At 46.3% G+C, this 21,165-nt stretch overlaps 1 protein-coding gene across 1 annotated transcript in view; it reads left to right on the top strand.

The window, feature by feature from the left end:
* LOC138453420 (CD109 antigen-like) overlaps nt 1–21,165 on the top strand; it is a 1,060,964-nt gene that overhangs the window by 855,640 nt on the left and 184,159 nt on the right. The window contains exon 25 of the mRNA XM_069606254.1: nt 18,382–18,613. Coding sequence (XP_069462355.1) covers nt 18,382–18,613 — 232 coding nt within the window. The remainder of the gene's footprint in view (nt 1–18,381; nt 18,614–21,165) is intronic.

Raw genomic sequence — 21,165 nt, forward strand, 5'->3', positions numbered from 1 at the left:
AAGACCAAGGTGAACCCAATGAAGGGGATATCATGAGGAAGCCGGGGAACTCTCACCATCTTGCATGGTAAGACTTTGGGAAATGTCTAGTGAGGCCCAACAAAAGACATTGGGCCTCATTACGAGAATGGAGGTAATGAAAAAAGGAAGGCAGAATGGTAATACCAGCATTGTTAACGGGTCCAGGGCATTACGACCCGACAACCTGCCAATACCGCCACCGCCTGTACCGTGCCCCCTCATACCGGGCCCCTTCGTGGAGTAAATACCGGGATGCCGGTAATAGGAGGACATCACAACCCACGCGGGCATGCAAATACCGGCATCCCAAAGGCGGTAATTAGGGCCTGCACGATGGCGGCCATACAGGCATCGCGGACCACCCGTAAACAGCAATCTGCAAGCAAGCCAACTGCCACAAGTGCACACAATCACCACGGGTGGAGTCAATGGAGCCTGGGCCAGTATAAAAAGAGTACACCCACACACCACACCCCTTCCTACAACAAAATGATACCACTAGCTGTTGCAATCATGGCGCTGGAGGACATGCCTATACTGCTACAACTACAGCAACAACAGCAACTACAACAAATACAGCAGCAACAACAGGCAGCACAGAGGAGACGCAGGAGGAGAAGGAGGGTGAGACAGGCCCAATAATTACCACCAGTGCAGCCAGTAGTACCTCGTATGGGTGGGAATGGGGGGGATGCATACTCCACCTGGGTGGGAATGGACGGTGATTGGAGAATGCACGCAGAGCTAAACACTCCTGACCTGAACCTCCCAACCCCAACATAACACATCACTGGCACACATTGGACCAATTACGTATATCAATGACAACATATAAGACGCACAACCTGGACACCATGGGTATGTCAAGCAATGCATTACTAAACATGATTGCAACTCTGCCAATGTGGCTAGTGTGACCATGCACAGTGTAGTATACAGAGCAAGAATGGCAGGCAAAACATCGTCCTGCAACCACAGTACATCTGCATCTGCATGCAAGAATTCACTCTGCATCATCTGTACAATGCCATCCAGACTACCACACCATATTGCAGTATAGAATGCATCTAAATAAAATGTGTGCATACGTACAGGGACATGTGCATGTCGACAGCAAATAGCTGCGGGCATGACTGTGAATCCTGAAGGTGGCAGCTCAGAGTGACTCACATAGACCTATTTGTATTCGCTTGCAGGTGATGGAGGATATCCCTTGAAGCCATGGCTACTTACCCCTGTGCGGAACCCACAGAACAGCCATGAAGAGGAGTGCAATCGGGTACATACCCATACCCGTTTGTGATTGAGCAGACCTTTGGCCTGTTGAAGTCGTGGTTCCGCTGCCTAAGCAGGTCTGGTGGAGCACTCCTTTATAGACCTGAGAAGGTGGCAAAGATCACCATGGCCTGTGTCATGCTGCACAACATGTGCGTCTGGAGAAATGTACCACTGCCACCTGACATTGACATGCATGCACCGGGTGAGGATGATGAGGATGAAGACGGAGAAGCAGCACCCCTGCCAGTACGTGATGCACAGGATGGCCGTGCAGTACGCCAATCACTGATTGACGAATACGTCTGTCCCACAGGGACGTTGATAGATATGTGTCAGTGACACATTGTACACTGGGTCCATGTGGACATGCACACAGGGAATGTGGGGAGTTGGGCAATGTGCACCGTCATGAATTAAAAGCATACACACGAAATGAACAATGACCAGGCATTGAATGATTTTTCACACAACGGGTGTATTGATATGAACAGCAGAAATGTGCAACCCCTCCAACGCCCCAGTGAACTCCCAAAACCCCCCCAGTGGACTCCCAAAACCCCCCAGTGAACTCCCAAAACCCCCCAATGAACTCCCCCTAATTCACCCATTCACCACCAACACCATCTGAGCCACTCCCATAGTTCTCCAACACTATTTCCTGGACTTCTTGATGTCCGGGGGCAGCATTTCAGAGTGCATCACACTGCGTCTTGTTAGACGCACAGGGCTGGAGGGTGCCGAGGAAGTGGGGGCAGAGGAAGTGGGTGTGGTGGATGGGGTGGAAGCCGTGGGGATTTGCACAGCTGGTGCGGGTTGTGGCTGCTACATGTACAGCAGGATGGAAGTGAGGACCTGCGTGATGGCCCCCTGACTGTCTCTCATCAATGATGCCGAGGCATTGATGGCGGCAGTGTTCGCCGCTATGGCGGCTGTGGTCGCTGCTATGGTATGAGCAGGCCCAACATAGAGTCCTGTCTGGCCTCCACCCTCGCTAGACGTGCCTCAAGGTTGTTGGTGGGAGCAGCAGTGGTTGAGGGTGCTGTGACCAGGCCTGCAATGGCAGTGCTGTCCTAGGGGAGGCTGCTGAGGTCAGAATCTTGCAGCAAGAGATCCGCACTGCTGCAGGTGGGTGAGGACTGAGTGTGAGGTTTGGGGGTGGACACGGGGCTTGGGGAGTGTGGACATGGCACTTGGGTCAGTCCATCCTGGTCCACATACTCCTCCACTGCGGCATCAGTGTTGCTCAGTGGGTCAAAAGCCTCGCCTTCCACTGGTGTAGCCAGCTCAGTGTCCACGGTGTCAGGCGCCCTGGGTGTTGGTGTGGGCTGTGAGGCTGTCCCGGAGGTGCTGTTGTCGGTGGCCGTTGTCTTTGGCCAGGACGTGGTGCCCTTGCAGTTGGATCCTCGCTGGCATCTTCTCCATCGGTGCCTGGGGGGGTAGAAGAGATGCAGGGCATCAGTGATGGTGTTACATCTAGATGTATTATATGGTGCTGTGGAGTATTTCATTTATCATGCATTCATATATTACAGGTGTGTCACACAGGGTAGTATGAAGATGGCATTTTGGCGTTTGATGCATGGCAGGCGGCATGCCGTTGTGTTGGGGTTTGTGTGATGTATTACATGGGCACGGTCCGTATGTGTTGGCTGTGTGATGGTAATGGGATTGGCACTCAGCATGCTTTTCAGTGTGGCAGGGTTTGGGCCTCCATCTGCACAAGGATATGTTGATGTGTGTGTTGGGACATGCATTGCCTTGCCTAGACTCTCTTCCACATCACTTGTGTGTCATGATGCCTACCCCTGGGGACCCAGACCAAGTCCAGCAACCCTGGAAGCAGGCATCAAGTTATCCCAAGCAAGCCCAACAACCCCTGTAAGGGGATATTTGGGTGCAGTCCTGGCGTCTATGGCGCCAGGCTCATAGATAAAAACCTACCTGATGCAGACCATGCTGCAAACTTACCTGATGCAGACCATGCTGCAAGAGCTCCAAGCCATAAGAGGCTTGGAAGGGACTACTTTACCTAGGGACTATTTTTTTACTCCGGTGGGGCTGGGGGGGAATACTTACCTGGGACTACTTTGGAGGCTATTTAAACCATGCCCGAAGAGCAGCACACGCTTCGCGTTATTCTGCATCCAGCAGCGTAACACTCACCGTGCCTGCAAGTCTGAATCCAGTCTTCTGCCACGCCCGCCTCGAGTCTGGAGCTCCTAGAAAAAGGGAGAAAGAAGGAGAAAAGGTTAGAACAAGAACAATACCTTTGATCCTTACCTGAATTCCTGATCCATCGCGCCTTCGAGCTGGAAGAAAGAATTTATTTTATGCACGTCGCCTCGCCTGATGCAGCGCCGCTTAACTCACCGGCCTTCGCAGCATCTTCACATTCCACCGCATCCTCCTGCATGTTCCCGCCACACTCCGGCACCTAAGGGGAAGACAAGAACAGCAAGGTGAGCCAAGGGAATACACAGAGGCAATATTAGTTACCCCCCATAGACTTACCTGATTTTACCACCGGGGGTACTATACCTCTTCACGGGTCAGCGCAGCTTCCACTACATCTTCGCCGAACCCCGGCCCCTAAGGGGAAACAAAAGGACAGCAAGGTGAAACCAAGGGACAAACAAGGGGAAACCTCCTCACCGCAATAGACTTACCCGATTTTACCGCCGGAGGCATTATTCCCCCGAGACTTCATACTTTCTCTCAGCACCTGAATAAGGGAGAAAGCAACAGTTTACATATTGACATTATTTTATCGAACTGCGTTGGATAATACAAATCCTTACCTGAATATTACTGGTTGACACGAGGAACTCTTTGCTAGGGTCAAGCTGCAACCTGCAAGTAATCGGACAAGAGTGAAAGTCAGACATTTGAACTCTTACGAACTGCATACTTACGGCGTATTGCCAGGAATCTCAGAGTCAATATTGTTCTGGAACTCACCAATTCCTTTGAGCCAGTGAAGCAACTGGTTATCTACGCGCCCCTGCGCTCAATGCAGGATGGAGAGCTCATCTTTCCAAACCATCAGGTGAGACTATAAGAGGGGACGTCAAAGGTGATCAGTGGGGAGAACAGCGGGAATGAGGGGGGTTAACGCTCAACTCCACGGGTGGTTAATTCCCTTTTTCCATTTGCAGAAGAATATTCCTACGGGCCAAGCAAACAAAGCTAGGTGAGCCAGTCCAGTCCGTCATCTCGGCACTACGCGTCACATTGGTGGAGACCGCAGCTGTCCAGTTCAGATCGACACCCCTGTGGGAGCCAGGTGAGTGTAACAGAACGTGAAGCCTACCCACAAATTCCCACCCGGGCGTTATGGATACCTCAGAAACTGACCAATTGGCCCAATTACTAGGGGAACTGAGGGCTGAAGTGCATTCCGCTGGTCAAGAAACCAATGCTCTTAGGAGAGAACTGATTTTGTCAAAGGAGCGAACTGATGACCTTGCTAGGCAACTACTGCAAAGCCAGGCTGGACAAGCACCCCTACCAGGTTCCGGGGGAAATCCAGCTCCTGTGTTATCGAGTAACCCTGTGCAAATAAACCTACCAGGAAATATTCCATTAGCTCCGCCCGAACACTTTGCCGGAGATCCCAAAAGGTTCGCCGTGTTTATGAACCAATGCCGCTTGCACTTTTTATGCAAACCTGAAGCTTTCCCAACCGATCAAGCCAAGGTAGCCTTTGTATTGTCATATCTCAGCGGCAGTGCAGCTGATTGGTCAATTTCACTAGTTACTCAGGATGACCCAATTCTTCGGGATTTTCAGGGCTTTCAAATGAGCATGGAAAGACCATTTTCCCGGCACTCCCAAGGACAGGCCCTGGATAACGAACTTTTGTCCCTACGACAGGGTAACCAGGACCTTCTATCCTACATCGCAACCTTTAATAGGTTGATAATGGAAACTGGATGGCCTGAGGTAAAACGAATCACGTTATTTCATCGAGGGCTTCGAGGAGAACTCAAGGATGTCTTGGCTCAAGTCGTGAACCCACCTCAAGGCTGCGCTGAATATATAGACTTAGTGGTCCAGTTAGATCACAGACTTCAGAACAGAAAGGCTGATCGAGCCAAGTTTGAGAATCAGGTGTTGGTCAAAACCCACGCTAACCCCAAAGGAGCAGATGCTTCAGAATCCATGCAAATCGGAGGGGTTAAAGGACCCTTAACCCAGAAGGAAAGAGAAAGGAGACGGCAAATGCAATTGTGTCTATATTGTGGAACTTCTGGGCATTTTCTATGGGATTTCCCTGTAAAACCACCCAAGAAGGTGGTAGGAGCTGCTGATAAAAGCCACATGGATTCAGACTCGGGGAAACAACCACGCCCGACAAACGTAGAGGTCCGCTTGTCGAGCTTGAAGAAGGATACTCAGACCTCGCATTTCATCATACCAATGGTCCTCGTAGATCCAAGGCAGCCATCGCGAATGCACGCAGTAAGGGCATACATTGATAGCGGGGCCATAGGAAACTATGTGGACTACGAATTGGCTTCCAGGATGAATCTACCTCTCTGCCGAAAAACCACCTCAGATGTCATAACCACAGTCAATGGAACTGAAATTGCCTCTGTGTCTGTAACTCATTCCATCGCAGAGATGACACTATTGGGTCAGGATGGGCATCGAGAGACTATTGTGTTTGATCTAATCAAAGCCCCACAGTTCCAAATAATACTGGGGATACCTTGGTTGGAAACACATAATCCTTGTATTGATTGGCGAGAGAAGAGAATAACCTTCCCGGATTGTGCACAAACCTGCTACCCAAAGAAAAATCTGAACGCAGGCCTGGCCACAGTAACCACAGCAGTCATGCAACTACCTCCAGAATACCAAGAATTGCAGGATGTCTTCCAAAAAGAACAGGCAAACACCTTACCACCTCACAGATCGTACGTTTGTCAAATCGATCTCATACCCGGTGCACAACCCCCTTGTAGCAGGATCTATGCCCTTACGGAACCTGAGAACCTTCACCTACGACAATACTTAGACCAGTACCTTGCCAATGGCTTCATTCGCCCATCCAAGTCCCCTGCATCTTCAGCTTTGTTCTTCGTGCCCAAAAAGGAAGGTGACCTCAGAACGTGCATAGACTACCGCGCATTGAACCAGATAACTTAAGAACAGATACCCATTGCCTCTGATCCTTGAACTACTAGACCAAGTGAAGGACGCTTGCATATACACTAAGTTAGATCTCCGGGGGGCACACCATCTGGTACGTGTAAAAGAGGGCGACGAATGGAAGACTGCTTTTCGCACTAAGTATGGGTTATTCGAATACCAGGTGATGCCTTTCGGGTTGTGCAATGCACCAGCAGCCTTCCAATACTTCATGAATGATGTCCTTCAAGAACTCATTGACGTTTGTGTTGTCATATATATCGATGATATTCTAGTATACTCCTCTTCAGAATCTGACCATGTGAAGCATGTCCGAGCAGTCCTTGAGAAATTGGGCCAGCACAAACTATATGCAAAACTGGAAAAATGCGTTTTTCATGCCACAGAAGTTGAATTCCTCGGGTTTATCCTGACCCCAAGAGGAGTCCGAATGGACTCAGGAAAGGTGGATGCAATCCTTAAGTGGCCATCACCAAGTTCAGTTAAAGGAGTACAAAGCATGCTCGGCTTTGCCAATTTCTACCGCAGATTCATCCCGGATTTTTCACATGCTGTACATCCCATCACAGCACTCTTGCGAAAAAATAAACGCTTTATGTGGACTGAAAAAGCTGAAAATGCCTTCCAAGAGCTGAAAGCGAAATTCACATCTGCACCTGTATTAAAGCACCTGTGCCCTGAACTTCCATACATAGTGGAAACTGATGCATCCAGTCTAGCCATGGGAGCTGTCCTGTCTCAAAAGGACCCTGAAACTGGCCAGCTTCACCCAGTAGCATTTTGGTCCAGAAAGTTCTCGGCACCCGAGTTAAACTATGCGGTTACCGACAAGGAGTTATTAGCCATTAAATCCGCCTCCAAGGCTTGGCGGCACTATCTTGGTGCCAGGCATACCATTACTGTGATCACCGATCACCGGAACCTACAGTATTTAAAAACAGCCAAGGCCCAATCGTCGCGCCAACTCCGATGGGCATTGTTCTTTGCCGAGTTCGATTTCGTGATAACCTATCGACCAGGTTGCAAGAATGGTAAAGCAGACGCCTTATCCCGAATAGGGATGGGAGAGGCATAAGTGAACCCAGAACCAGTACCGATCATTTCCGAACAAAAGATTCTTGGCATGACTGCTCTACAGACACTAGAGGACATTCAGGTAAAGATCCAGCAACTCTTTGATCCTACAGCCCTGCAGGACTGGGTAAAAAAAGGCCCGGACTACTCTGTCACCAATTACCTGCCTTATTACCAAGGGCGGCGATTTCTGCCACACAAGGAACTACAAGAGCTAGTAATTTCCCGTTATCATGATACCCGAATGGAGGGGCACCCAGGTATTGCAAAATCTGAAGCTAAAATTAAAAGACAATTCTGGTGGCCCACCTGACAAAAGGATATTAAATCATTTGTGATGTCTTGTGGCATTTGCGCCCAAAACAAAAGTCAAAAGAAAAAAACAGCTAGACTCTTACAACCTTTAGACATTCCGCCTACACCATGGCACACCTTATCGTTAGACTTTATTACTGATCTACCCCCATGCAATGGATTTAACACCATTCTAGTTATTGTGGATCTTTTTTCCAAGATGGCCCACGTTATTCCTTTAAAGGGATTACCTTCAGCTTCAATCCTGGCCAAGGAGTTCCTCGAAAACATTGTTCGCATACACGGATTTCCGTCCGTATTGGTCTCTGACCGGGGCAGTCAATTCATTTCACATTTTTGGAAAAAATGCTGTCAATTGGTACAACTCGATGTGAGGTTATCGACCAGTCACCACCCCCAAACCGATGGTCAAACGGAGAGGACCAACCAGACTCTTGAACAATACCTGCGTTGTATGTTACATCAGACAGAGTAATTGGAAAGACATTCTTTGGATCGCCGAATATGCATACAATAATTCAGTACACTCTGGAACTGGACAAAGCCCCTTTTATACCTTATATGGGCACCAACCTCGAACCTCAGACCTTGACTCACCCCAACACTTAGAAATGCCAGCAGTGGACCATCTGCATGCTACGATTACACAAGCCTTTAAGGAAGCAACTGCACATTTAAAACAGGTGAAAGAAAAATACAAGAAAGATGCTGATCGGCATAGAAGTGATACTCCACAATACCAGATAGGGGACCAAGTATGGTTAGCCACAAAACATATACCTCTAAAGGGAACACGGACCTTTAACCCCAGATATTTGGGACCATACTCAATTAAGGCCATTATCAACCGGGTGGCTGTCAAGTTGGACTTACCTGCTAATATGCGAATTCACCCAGTCTTTCATGTGTCACTTTTGAAGCCAGTGCAACCAGGGACAAGACTAGCCAAGCCACCAGATCCCATCCTTGTAGACGGGAAACCCGAATTTGAAGTTAAGAACATCCTGGACTCCAAGCTGATTAAGTGAAAACTTTTTTATTTAATCAACTGGAAAGGTTACGAACCACAGGAAAGGTCATGGGAACCTAGTGACCATGTTCATGCACCCCGATTGGTGAAAAAATTCCACAGAAATTTCCCAGACAAACCGAAACCACAGGGAAGAACGACTTTAGGAGGGGCCTTGGGGGGGAGGGGGGAGTGCTGTCATGATGCCTACCCCCGCCGGGGACCCAGACCAAGTCCAGCAACCCCGGAAGCAGGCATCAAGTTATCCCAAGCAAGCCCAACAACCCCTGCTAGGGGCTATTTGGGTGCAGTTCTGGCATCTATGGCACCAGGCTCATATGGAGAGTCAGTCCTGGCGCCATAGGCACCAGGCTCATAGATTAAAACTTACCCGATGCAGACCATGCTGCAAACTTACGTGATGCAGACCATGCTGCAAGAGCTCCAAGCCAAAAGAGGCTTGGAAGGGACTACTTTACCTAGGGACTATTCTTTTACTCGGGTGGGGCTGGGGAGGAATACTTACCTGGGACTACTTTGGAGGCTATTTAAACCACGCCCGAAGAGAAGCACATGCTTCGCGTTATTCTGCATCCAGCAGCGTAACACTCACCGTGCCTGCAAGTCTGCATCCAGTCTTCTGCCACGCCCGCCTCGAGTCTGGAGCTCCTAGAAAAAGGGAGAAAGAAGGAGAAAAGGTTAGAACAAGAGCAATACCTTTGATCCTTACCTGAATTCCCGATCCATTGCGCTTTGAGCTGGAGGAAAGAAGTTATTTTATGCGCATCGCCTCGCCTGCTGCAGCGCCGCGCTAAACTCACCGGCCTTCGCAGCATCTTCACATTCCACCGCATCCTCCTGCATGTTCCCGCCGCACTCCGGCACCTAAGGGGAAGACAAGAACAGCAAGGTGAGCCAAGGGAATACACAGAGGCAATATTAGTTACCCCCCATAGACTTACCTGATTTTACCACTATTCCTCTTCACGGGTCGGCGCAGCTTCCACTGCATCTTCGCCGAACCCCGGCCCCTAAGGGGAAACAAAAGGACAGCAAGGTGAAACCAAGGGACAAACAAGGGGAAACCTCCTCACCGCAATAGACTTACCTGATTTTACCGCCAGAGGCATTATTCCCCGAGACTTCATACTTTCTCTCAGCGCCTGAATAAGGGAGAAAGCAACAGGTTACATATTGACATTATTTCATCGAACTGCGTTGGATAATACAAATCCTTACCTGAATATTACCAGTTGCCACGAGGAATTCTTCGCTGGGGTCAAGCTGCAACCTGCAAGGAATCGGACAAGAGTGAAAGTCAGAGATTTGAACTCTTACGAACTGCATACTTACGGCGTCTTGCCGGGAATCTCAGAGTCAATATTGTTCTGGAACTCACCAATTCCTTCGAGCCAGTGAAGCACCTGGTTATCTACGCGCCCCTGCGCTCAATGCAGGATGGAGAGCTCATCTTTCCAAACCATCAGGTAAGACTATAAGAGGGGACGTCAAAGGTGATCAGTGGGGAGAACAGCGGGAGTGGGGGGGTTAACACTCAACTCCACGGATGGTTAATTCCTTTTCTCCATTTGCAGAAGAATATTCCTACGGGCCAAGCAAACGAAGCTAGGTGGGCCAGTCCAGTCCGTCATCTCGGCACTACGTGTCACATTGGTGGAGACGGCATCTGTCCAGTTCAGATTGATGCCCCTGTGGAAGCCAGGTGAGCGTAACATTGTGCTACGTCATGTTTTCCCCTACAGGGATCTGCAGGGTCACTCACCTCCATCTGTAGATTTTTCGGCACCCGTCTCCATCTCCCCAAATCCCTCGATGGACTCCATCTGAATAAACGTGCTTGCGATCTCCTCCCAGCGTGACAGTTTGGCAGGTGAGTGGGGACCCCCGCCTGTAGCCATGGCCTTCCTCCTGTTGCTGGCCAGGATATTCCAAACCCTGAGGCGGAGGTCATCCCACCTCTTTTTGCAGTCCTTCACTGTCCGTGGGATGGTGCCGACTGCTGAGACCTTGCGGGCTACCTCCTCCCAGAACTCTTTTTTGTGCTGCTGCACCTCCCTCTTCAGGTTCTGCAGGTTGATCTCGTCTGCATGTGCTGCAAGGGTGTCTGCCAGCATGGTCAGTTGTTCATCTGAAAAACGCTTTTTGCGCAGGCGGGGGGTTGTGTTCCGGGTAGCCTTTGACATGGTGAAGGGATTGGCACTGGTCTCTCCTGAACACAACTGGTGGTTTGGGAGGATTTCAATGGATTGTGTTTTTAAAGATGGCCACCAGCGCATTTCCCGTTCCGACGCAATGACGTTACTTCCGGGTCTGGTATTAGGAGCCCGGTATTTGCATGCTGTTATTACCGGGTCGGTATTAAGGGGTTCCTCCTAGGCGGAGGCGGTGTCGGCAGGTCCTGTGATCACGCTATCGGGGGGGGTTGGAGAGCCTTTAGCGGCATGCCGTTATGCGCACTCATAATCACCCACTATTAGCAGCGTCATTCGAGCATGGACCCGCTAGTTCCTCCATGCCGGTAATGACCCCGTTTTTACTGCGCTCCTCATAATGAGGCCCATTGATTTGAGGGATCCTGCCTTTTCTGAAGAAACTGCTTTTTGACGCCTATAGACTCAGGGGGTGCTCACAGTCATGCCACTGGTCTGCCAGTCCTGAACTATCGAAACCCTTTTGGACATTTTGGTTTGCACTACACTCTTGTTATAAATATCATTGTCCCACCCTCTTTTGTTATATAGAATAAGGATTTGCCAATAGGTTTATTAGTATAGGCCATTTTGTTTTGACACGACATGACTAGGACAGCGTTTTCTTTACTTTGATGGTTGTAGCTTGCTCCCATCTTAGATTTACGTTTAGATTAGGTGTTTTTCTCACCCTTATACTGTTTAATATACACCCTTGTATTATACTCCTTGTGTCCGTCTAGCTTCTGATAACCATGCCTTCATTACACAGGGGACAAGTTCATCTAAGTAATAAACGTGTACCCAACTGTCGGACTGCTTGTGTGAACAAGCTATGGCAAAGCCAAAGTTTTATAAAAGTTAGCAAACATTTAAAGGGAGTTTAGGAGGAAAATAAGTATCTCTATAACTCTCCCCCTGTACTCCAATTCTTCATGAGACTTGGCAGGTCGGTTGAAGAATGTCTTAGGTCGCTTTTCTCTCCATCAGCCAAAGGCCTTGGTGCCCAGGGGTTGCAGTTTTGAGCAGCTCTGCGGTCAGTGTCTGATGCTGGTGCAAGGACTCTCAGTGGAAGAATGCAGCAAAACTCAATGCAGTGACCTTGGCACAGCAACACAAAGGGCTCACTTGTCGCGGTCAGACTTTCCCTCCTATCTCGGGTCCCTTTGATGCTATGACCATAACATTCTGCAGAGGTACATCTTGTAGCACAAGCTCAGGATCCTCCAAGTTCCAGGGAGTTCCCGGTGAACTTCTGAAGGCTATTCTTTGCAGTACTCCGAGGATGGATGTTCCCTTCACTACAAGGGTTGCGGCTCCTTCGCTGGATGGCTGGAGATCACCTTCAAGAAAGGGCTCTCCCAGGAGAGCAGCAGAAATTGGTCGCCAAGCCTTCTTCCAATGGGTCTCTGGTTTCCTCGTGGGTCTTGGCTTTTTCAGTTTCTTCCAGGATCTCCCCAGAGTGGGTGTAGGGGTCCTCTTCTTATCCTAAAAGCCAGGTAAAAGCAGCAGCCCCCACTAGACAATAGTAGAACTTCCCCCCACACACACCCACAAAACTCATTCATTCCACTCACACATTGCCCTCCAGTAGCCCACCAAAAGTTTCTGCTTTCCCAGGCACTGGAAGTCCATATAAGGATTTACTTGGCCGCACAGGCCAGGAAGAAGGCTAAAAGTCAAGATGGCCAAAGGACAAGCAAAAAATCTCATGGCATCGCCATGTTTGACCAGTAGCCACAGTTAGTAGCCAAAGGCGGAAAACACAGTAAGGCTAAAACTAAAAGTACCAACAAGTTTTTAAAAGTCCCTGCTGTCAGCAGCTTGTCCATTTAGCACAGCTAGAGTAACCAAAAATCCACTGAGTGTAAATCTAGGGTAAAACAAAATGTGTACCCCATTGAACTGCATTGTAAGATGCTTTGTACAATGATAAAAAGTTACGACAAGTGATAACAAGTTACTAAAAGTAGTAACAAAGTAACTAGACTAAGGGAAACAAAGTTTCCCAATACTGACAGCCTGAAGGACATGTCAGTTTCCCCATAACAAATTAGCAAACGTCAGTGTAGTGAAGCTTAAGGCTTCACTAAACTGTAAAAAGAACAGGCCAGATTCGGAAATAAAAGCAAAAGGTATGGGGGTCCATAGAAATGGAAGAAAAGGTGGAGTAAAGAAGAATCTTTCCTAACAGCGGCAGAGACCTTTCTGTCACAGTCGCTGTCATATGGGCACCTGTGAACTCGACACCTTCTTGGTGCCACGGGTCGAGCAGGCGCTGTGACTCAGGATACTGATGCAACAGGCCACAGGTACATGCTATGCTTTTGACATGGAGCTTATAATAGGTGAACCTGATTAGCAGATGATCATTTCAGACAAGGAATTACCTACAACAGACTACTATTTAATGCAAATCAAAAAAGCCAGGGGTTCACACCCTTGCCAAATGGCTATCCGTCACCGAGAATATGTTCTTGAACTGCTGTTATGGCAGTTTTCTTTCCTGATTGACCTGCTCTGGTGTAAAATTGTACATTTTCCTAGATATATTTATTCACCAAACTGGCCATTGGAGAGAGGATGACAAGAGAGCTGCTTTCGTTTATTTGATATTGTGATCACATAGCAAACTCCCAATTTCATTTGATCTTAACTCAACCCCATTGTCAATGACAAGTTCTTTGTAGTACCTCTCTCTTTGGAATATTTCTTCTACCTTTCTTGTTGTCGTTTTGGTCATGCTTTTTGCAACAAAAGGAAGTTCTATCCACCTAGATAGGTAATATACCAGCACTATCACAAATCATTGCTTTCTAGTAGCATGGGCTTTAGTGGGGTCAAACTCTTTCCTTAAACCCTCTGGAAAATCGATACTTTGAATGGGTGCTTGCTCTGTATTTAGAAGTTTGTTACTAAGATTACTTGCTTTGAACCTGTGCATCTTTTCTTCAATTTCCCTCTCCATTTCTGGCCACCAATTTGCTCAATATGTTTATTGTACTCGGCCTTTGCCCAGGATGCCACCCAAATGGCTGTCCCGATTTGCTTCCATGATTATGGTTCTCCTTCCACTTAGTGGTATTATTTTGTTGTTTTTGAGTGTTAACCAGGGTTTTGCCATGATTTCTGTGCCACTTTCTTGTATAGCTGTAAACCCCTCTTGTGTGACAGGCTGACCTCATGTTGTTTATCACATGAGCCTGGGCATGACATCCCCAGGTCCTCTAAACCATTGATAACCCATAGAGGTATATTCCCAGGCCATGTCACTCAGGCAAGGAAAAACATTTAAAAACATGAGCTCGCCAAAGTCATCCAGAGCCGGCTACCAAATCACTCAGAAAATAAGGACATCCCATGCAAACCAATTCTCCTCCATAGAGAAAACACAGAATGGAGTAGGAAAGTGCATTTACAGATTTGGGTGCAGCAAGATTATGGGGAGGACCAGAACACACCACAGAAGTACTCTCTATACCACAAGAGGACAGTTAAAGGGAACATGCACCCCTCACCTATTTAAAGCACATGGGGCACAAGGAATCACAGACCTCACCTGTCAAGCAACCTGGGCACTCAAAGAGAAGTCCACTTCTTTCCCACATTACCAGGAATACCGTGGAGAAGTACGCCTGTTTCCCACACAGCAGCGAATTAGAAAAATAACACTTTTCAACCATACACATGCTTGAGTAATTTGTCTAATTATGCTGGAATAGTAATCAAAAATGTGTATTAAATAAAAGGAGTGATATGTGGTTTGGTATTTCAATATTAATATTGTGTGATTTTTCTTTAATAAGCTGGTAGCCAATAATCTTACAATATTGTATGTTTATTTCATTATTTACTAGATCTGTGATATATCTCAGTTTATCATGCGAAAAAGAACCCATTGCCACATGCAATTTGAAACATACTTAATCTGATAAGCATAACACTGAGGAAAGGTTTTTATTTTACAAAAAATACGAATTCAATCACAGAGCAACATTTGCCCAAGTTCTTATTAGCAATAATTGTGGAAGAGAATATATCACGTTTAGAGGTAGTAACAATAAAGGGGGAAATTATCACATTTGAAAAAGCAGCTGGCGACAATGTATAAAAATTACATCAACCACTCCCAGTCATACTCATTCATACCCACAATCAAACACATACCTCAATAAAACAACATAGTGCATATGGCGCAATTTGAAGTGTAGAATATACTCTCATAAAGTGACTGGTGCGAAATACAGTCCGGCACTACCAATTAGAATGGTATGTGCCGTATTATTTAACCAACCCGTGTTATCAAAAGGCTTAACAAGTAGGGTATATAACTATAAAGAAAAGAGTCCAATTCAGCACCAGAGGATTATCAATGGTCAACTCGAGTTTCGGCTGAATGGTTGAAGTAATTTACACGCAGCCCATTCTTCTTCAGGGCAAGACAATAGGACAGTTCAGTCGTAGCAACCCCAAATCTTTTTTTATCATTATAGAAGCCCATAATTTGTCTGTTGGAACCTTGACTAAAAGCGGCCAAATACAAAGTCCTCAATTGTCCCACCAAGAAAAAGCGACTATGGTTACTCTAAAGAAACATGCGCAATGAATCGCAATGTCGAGACACCTTATATGTGCGGTACGTAGATGAATATCCAGCCGTTACCCGGCACACTTCCAGCTGACTCAGGACAGCTACGGTATTGTGCTCATATCTCAACTTGTCAGCATATTGTAATATTTTGTATGTCTACTTGTTTACCAATTGGGGATTTGAGTAGAAGCCCTGTGTTTAAACTCAAACATCTCCATAAAGATAGAGGAAAGGCATGCGACCATGGACTTAACTGTCTTGTGATGCACTCTCTGAAAAAATGTTGCACCTATATTCTGATCTATACATATAATTTCATATTGAAGTACTTGAACATTCCTCAAATGCCACATGGGTCTCTAAGAAAGACATTAAGACCCATTTGAAGGCAAAGCTCATTAAAGTGTTCATCCCCAACTAGTGTGTTAGTTATCAATTGTAAAATTGATAGCCGACTTTAATTTGGTAGCACACCGGGCCAGAAGTCTGTTAGGAAGAAAACCTTGTGGCTACAGATTGCCATGATTTCACTATAGATTTTAGCTTCTTAATAAATCAAATAGTTAACCCGAGAGTAAATTGACTGCTTTGATTCTGGGGAGAAGACCTAAAACACCCCCCAAAAATTGCTCATCAAATTTAACAGGTAACTGTCTGGAGTACTAGGTCGTGACATAGCACTAGACCCTAAAATACTTCTACTGGGTAAGCTGGACGAAAACAAAGCGAAAAAATGGGAGAGATTGCTCCTGGCAACGGTCGCAGGACTGATGAAGCGAAATATCGCACAGAAATGGGGTGCCCCGGAATCTCCAACACTGGATCAGTGGGCAGATGATATGGACGCATGTGCAATGTTGGAACACAGAGTCTACAAAGCAAGGGGTTGCCCCACTAAAGCTTCCAAAATATGGGGGAAATGGGAGGAACGTGACTCCCCATAGTCTCTGATACCTCAAAGAACACGCTTTATGAATACATGGAGATGGCTATAGAGGGGGAAACATCGGACTCAAATCATACTTTATCACTCTTTGAATGCATATGTTTATTGAATCGGTTTCTTTGTTTTTTGATTGCTTGGTGATTGTTGTTAAAATCAATAAAATATATTATAAAAAAAAAAATTAACAGGTAGGCCAATGGGCGACGGTGCATTACTATTTTGCAGGTTCTCAATAATAGGATAAGCATCAGTTTCCATAATTGGTCGCTCAGCTCTAATTGAAGAATGTCTTGTGTATATGTCAACTATTTTACATATTGCCCTTGATGTTATCCATACAGCCATATAAATAGTGAGCTAGCACAGTGCGAGTTGGGCTAGTAATAACACATTATTCAAACAACTAAATGAAATAAATGATGTGATATCTGCCACATAGATATATGTAATTGTTATCATATGATGTTATAGAATAGTTTTGTGGTGCTTGTTTACCTGGAGTAGCTGTGTTATTACCAGAAATTCTGACTACCTCAACTCGATTTCATTCCAAGTCTCCACATCTTTTGTTTAGAAAGTATTTTGCAACTCTTTTCGGCATTTCCATTATTATTTTGGTCACTCTGTCACTTATACTTTGGGACACTACTAGTCAGTAAGTTAACGCGTTTTAAATCTTTTTGATTGATATTTTTAAACAATTTCATTAGAGGCTGGAAGGGAGAGGTATTCAAAGTGGACTCTTCTGACTGTGCCACTGACAGTTTGTGGTTAGCTACAATTTGACTTTTTCAATCTTGAGTGATTTAGCGCTATACTTTGTTAGTTATGCTTTGTCAGATATTCTATGAATACATTTGATCCACTTATAATTGTCCCCCCTTATTAAAGAAATTTCTGTTTCCAACAAAAAAAATAAATCTGAGCGATCAGGCCCATCGTGTCGCCGGGCCGTTTTGCCACATTTCCATTGGCTATTTTGAAGGGGGGCAAGCTGCCATGTCCCCTGCCACAGCTCCCACCCCCACCCACACAACAGTACCTCAAAAATCGTGAATGTTCCCTTATACTAGCCCCGCTAACAAAAGGTGCAAAAATAATGCAGCAAAAAAGGCCGTTTCACCACATGCCGTGAAACAACCGCGTCGAGATGTGTGGGCACCAATCAGATATTCTTCTCGAAAGCCACCTATAGCAGGATATAGATTGGTTTGAAATACAAAAATTATTGAAAACGTGGTATGTCTATTGAAATAGAAGACGGTGGCAGGATTTCCTACACACAAGTACTGTTAAGCATTGATCGTTTCTAAATTATGAAGTAGTCACTTTACTGCATATATGATTTTACTCCTAGCACTGATATTTGTTTCTGTTACTAAATCTTACATGCCTCCAGGTTTAAGAGTTTTGCTAGTTGCTTCCCAACAAATGCATGTTCCCCATGTCTATACTGTATGTCCATTTTTTTAAAAGAAAACTATTTTAAACCCACATTTGTCACTTTTTAGCTCAAAGGCCCTTTCAGCGATATCTTTTTTTTGCTGTGGCTGGCTTATTAGCTATGTTCCAAGGCTAGCGAAACGTAGCTCTGGTGCCATAGGCCAGCGTTGAGCTAGGGAATCTATGAGCAAGGAAAAATTGCCCAAAAGGGCTTTTTCCGATCAATACCATCGCTCTTTAAAACAGAATGACAATTGACCTGGCTTTAAATGTGAGCATGTGTGCGAGGACAAATTGCTTGTTCTAACTGTACTACACATTTTTTTTATTTATTTCTTAGGTTATCTGCCTTTGTGCTGCGGTGTTTCCTACAAGCCAGGCCTTTTATTTACATTGACCAAACAGTGCTACAAAATACAGCCATGTGGCTAATACAGTACCAGAATGCACACACTGGAGAATTTAGTGAACCAGGACATGTGATCCATGTCGAACTCCAGGGGGGACAAAATGGGCCCACCACCCTCACTGCTTACATACTGACAGCTCTTTTGGAAGATGAGGGGTTCCGGGTAAGTTGTTTTTAGTCATGATCAGCTAGAAACTAAAAATATGTCACTTTTTTTAGTGCTGCGCTTTATTTATCATGTAACATTTTCCCAAGAGCATCTTGAGAAATCTTACGGTACATGCCTTTTATTTAATCGTTTTAATCATCATTTTTACATTCACGGTACCAGATTAATGTATAATTTGTGTGCATTGCTACTGTTGTCTCCTTTCTGCAAAAAGGGGGTTAATTGAACATGCATATACTCACAAGTACCCTTACAGTGTAAGATGCCAGAGAAACAGGACGAACATCTCAGACTAGCACTTGCTTCCTAGTGAAACTTAAAATGCAGTCCGACCTCCTGAATCCTGATGAATTTATTAATTGGGTGTGGAAGGCTGAACTGGTGGATATTAAAATGTTGCCCAGACTGTCCATATAAATGTTAAACAGTGTTAAGTACTGTGGCGGGACAGAAGAAGAACATGGACGCTGGTTTTCCATCTCACTATATGATTTATTAAAATATCTGTCCCTAGGCTAAGTGTGTTCTCTACCAAACCAAGTTCAGTCCACTGTCCAAAACTAACCTGTCCTGACTCTACTACAATTAGAACAACTAAAGAACTTGAGAAGGACTTCCTTCTCCTGTGAGGTGATTCACAAGCCTTCTCACATGCTTTCTCTCCCTACACCCCAAGCCTATGGAACTATGGAACCTCCTCCCCGTCACCATCAAACTCTCCACCACGCTCCTACGATTCAGGAAATAACTCAAGACCCACCTCTTCAAGGAGTCTCTACTCCTCAACACCAATTCCATCATGTCGCGCCCACACCACCTGACTCGCTGGATGCCGTCCATCCCTCTCCTCCACGCCACCATGTACAGCTGTATCCCTCCTCTGTACCCCTCTATATCCTACCCTCGCTATATATCTGTTCTGTTATTACTTCTAAAAAGCACTCAGTTATGTATATGTACTGTTGTATACCCCTTTAAAGTGCTCCATTGTGTATCTGTATTGTATTGTAGTGTAGTTGTCATTTATTTGGCGCCTTTTATCATTATCATATTCTCAATGCGCAGGTGATGGGAATGCCCCTCGGGGACTGAAGCCCAGAATGTTGGAGGTCACGGAGTAGGATTAGAATGCGTGTGTACATTTGGCCAAATTAGGCTTAGCAGGGCTAGCCAGGCTCCAGTAGAAAGCAACCCATGAGGTCAAGCATGTGGATGGGTGCTAAGAGGAGTCAGGAGATGGTGAGAGTGCTAGAGACTTGCATTGTGTCCAGTGTGCCAGAATTGGTCATAGGTCTTCGCTGCATACTGATGTCAGAGGTGTTGAGGCGTAGTCTGGTGTAAGTATTAAGTGACCAGTGATACCGAAATTGTCGTAGTCTTTGCTGTATTCTGATGTGTGCAGGTTGCCATGCCCATGACCAGTGTCCACCAGAGTGGTGCGTTATACGTACCTAGCTGTTCCAGTGAAGATTTGTTGTATGTGCACCCGATCAGGTAGTGGCTTCCCTGGTCTATTCTTGCGGCTGGAATAAAACCGTTAGTGAAAGCGACATGCTATGCTTCACAAATTGCAACTAGAGGAGCCTGAGCTATACTTACAGGCTCTTTCAGGGGGAGAGCATGTGTAGTCTTCCCAGATATTGTACGCATACTAAACCTTCCCAATTCTTACCTTTACCATGTGAGGCCCACCCTATAGTTCATCTATGTACCCACCTCTCCCTCAAGTCCTTCCAGTGCGATTCCGGACTAGTTCTCGATTGCCTTCCCCGAGAAATGCACAAGCAACCCCCCCATGGCCTTCTGGTACGAGACACGGCATTGTCAAACAATTTCTCCCATGACAATGCCCTGCTGTACATCCCAATCGATCTGAGTGCGGTGGTGCTGTTGTTCTATTTGAACCACTTTGACTGTGATTTACCTGTTTTCCCTGTACTGCCAGGTGCAGTGACTAGTCAATCCTGTGAGATGGATGAAGGCCTGTGTTTCCAGCTGGTGGTGTCTTTGGGAACCAAGGTCATGGATGATGTTTGATAGTGTGTGCTGTCCCAGCCACCGTGATAACGGCTGGAGCCGCCAGGTGCCGGCTGGTGGTGAATGTTCATATGCTCGGAATGGGAATTGGAATGTTAGGGAACGGTTTCAGTACAATGCCTCAAATAGACAGGTTTTGAGGCCTTTTTTGAAGGAGAGGTGGTCCTTGATGTGGCGGATGTGCAGAAGAAGACTGTTCCAGATGGTGGGAGCTAAGATAGGGAAGGCCTAGCCGACAACTCCAGTAGAGTGGTAAGGGGAATATTGAGGAGAGACAAGCCCGATCAGAGGTTTCTGGGGGGTTGGTAGTGAATGATTTATTTTCCTGTAAGAACTCTAATCCTGTATTATTGAGGACTCGGTGTGTCATGCACATGGCTTTGAGGTTTGTTTTTAGGTTGATAGGGAGCGAGTGTAGTACTCTGGTGGTGGGGCGACATGTTCTCTTGGCAAGAGGGCAAGGAGCAGTCTGGCTGCTGAGTTTTGGATTCATTGTAGTTTCCTGAGCT

This window comes from Ambystoma mexicanum, chromosome 4p (assembly GCF_040938575.1).
Source record: "Ambystoma mexicanum isolate Mex_15411 chromosome 4p, UKY_AmexF1_1, whole genome shotgun sequence".
Taxonomy (NCBI): Eukaryota; Metazoa; Chordata; class Amphibia; order Caudata; family Ambystomatidae; genus Ambystoma; species Ambystoma mexicanum.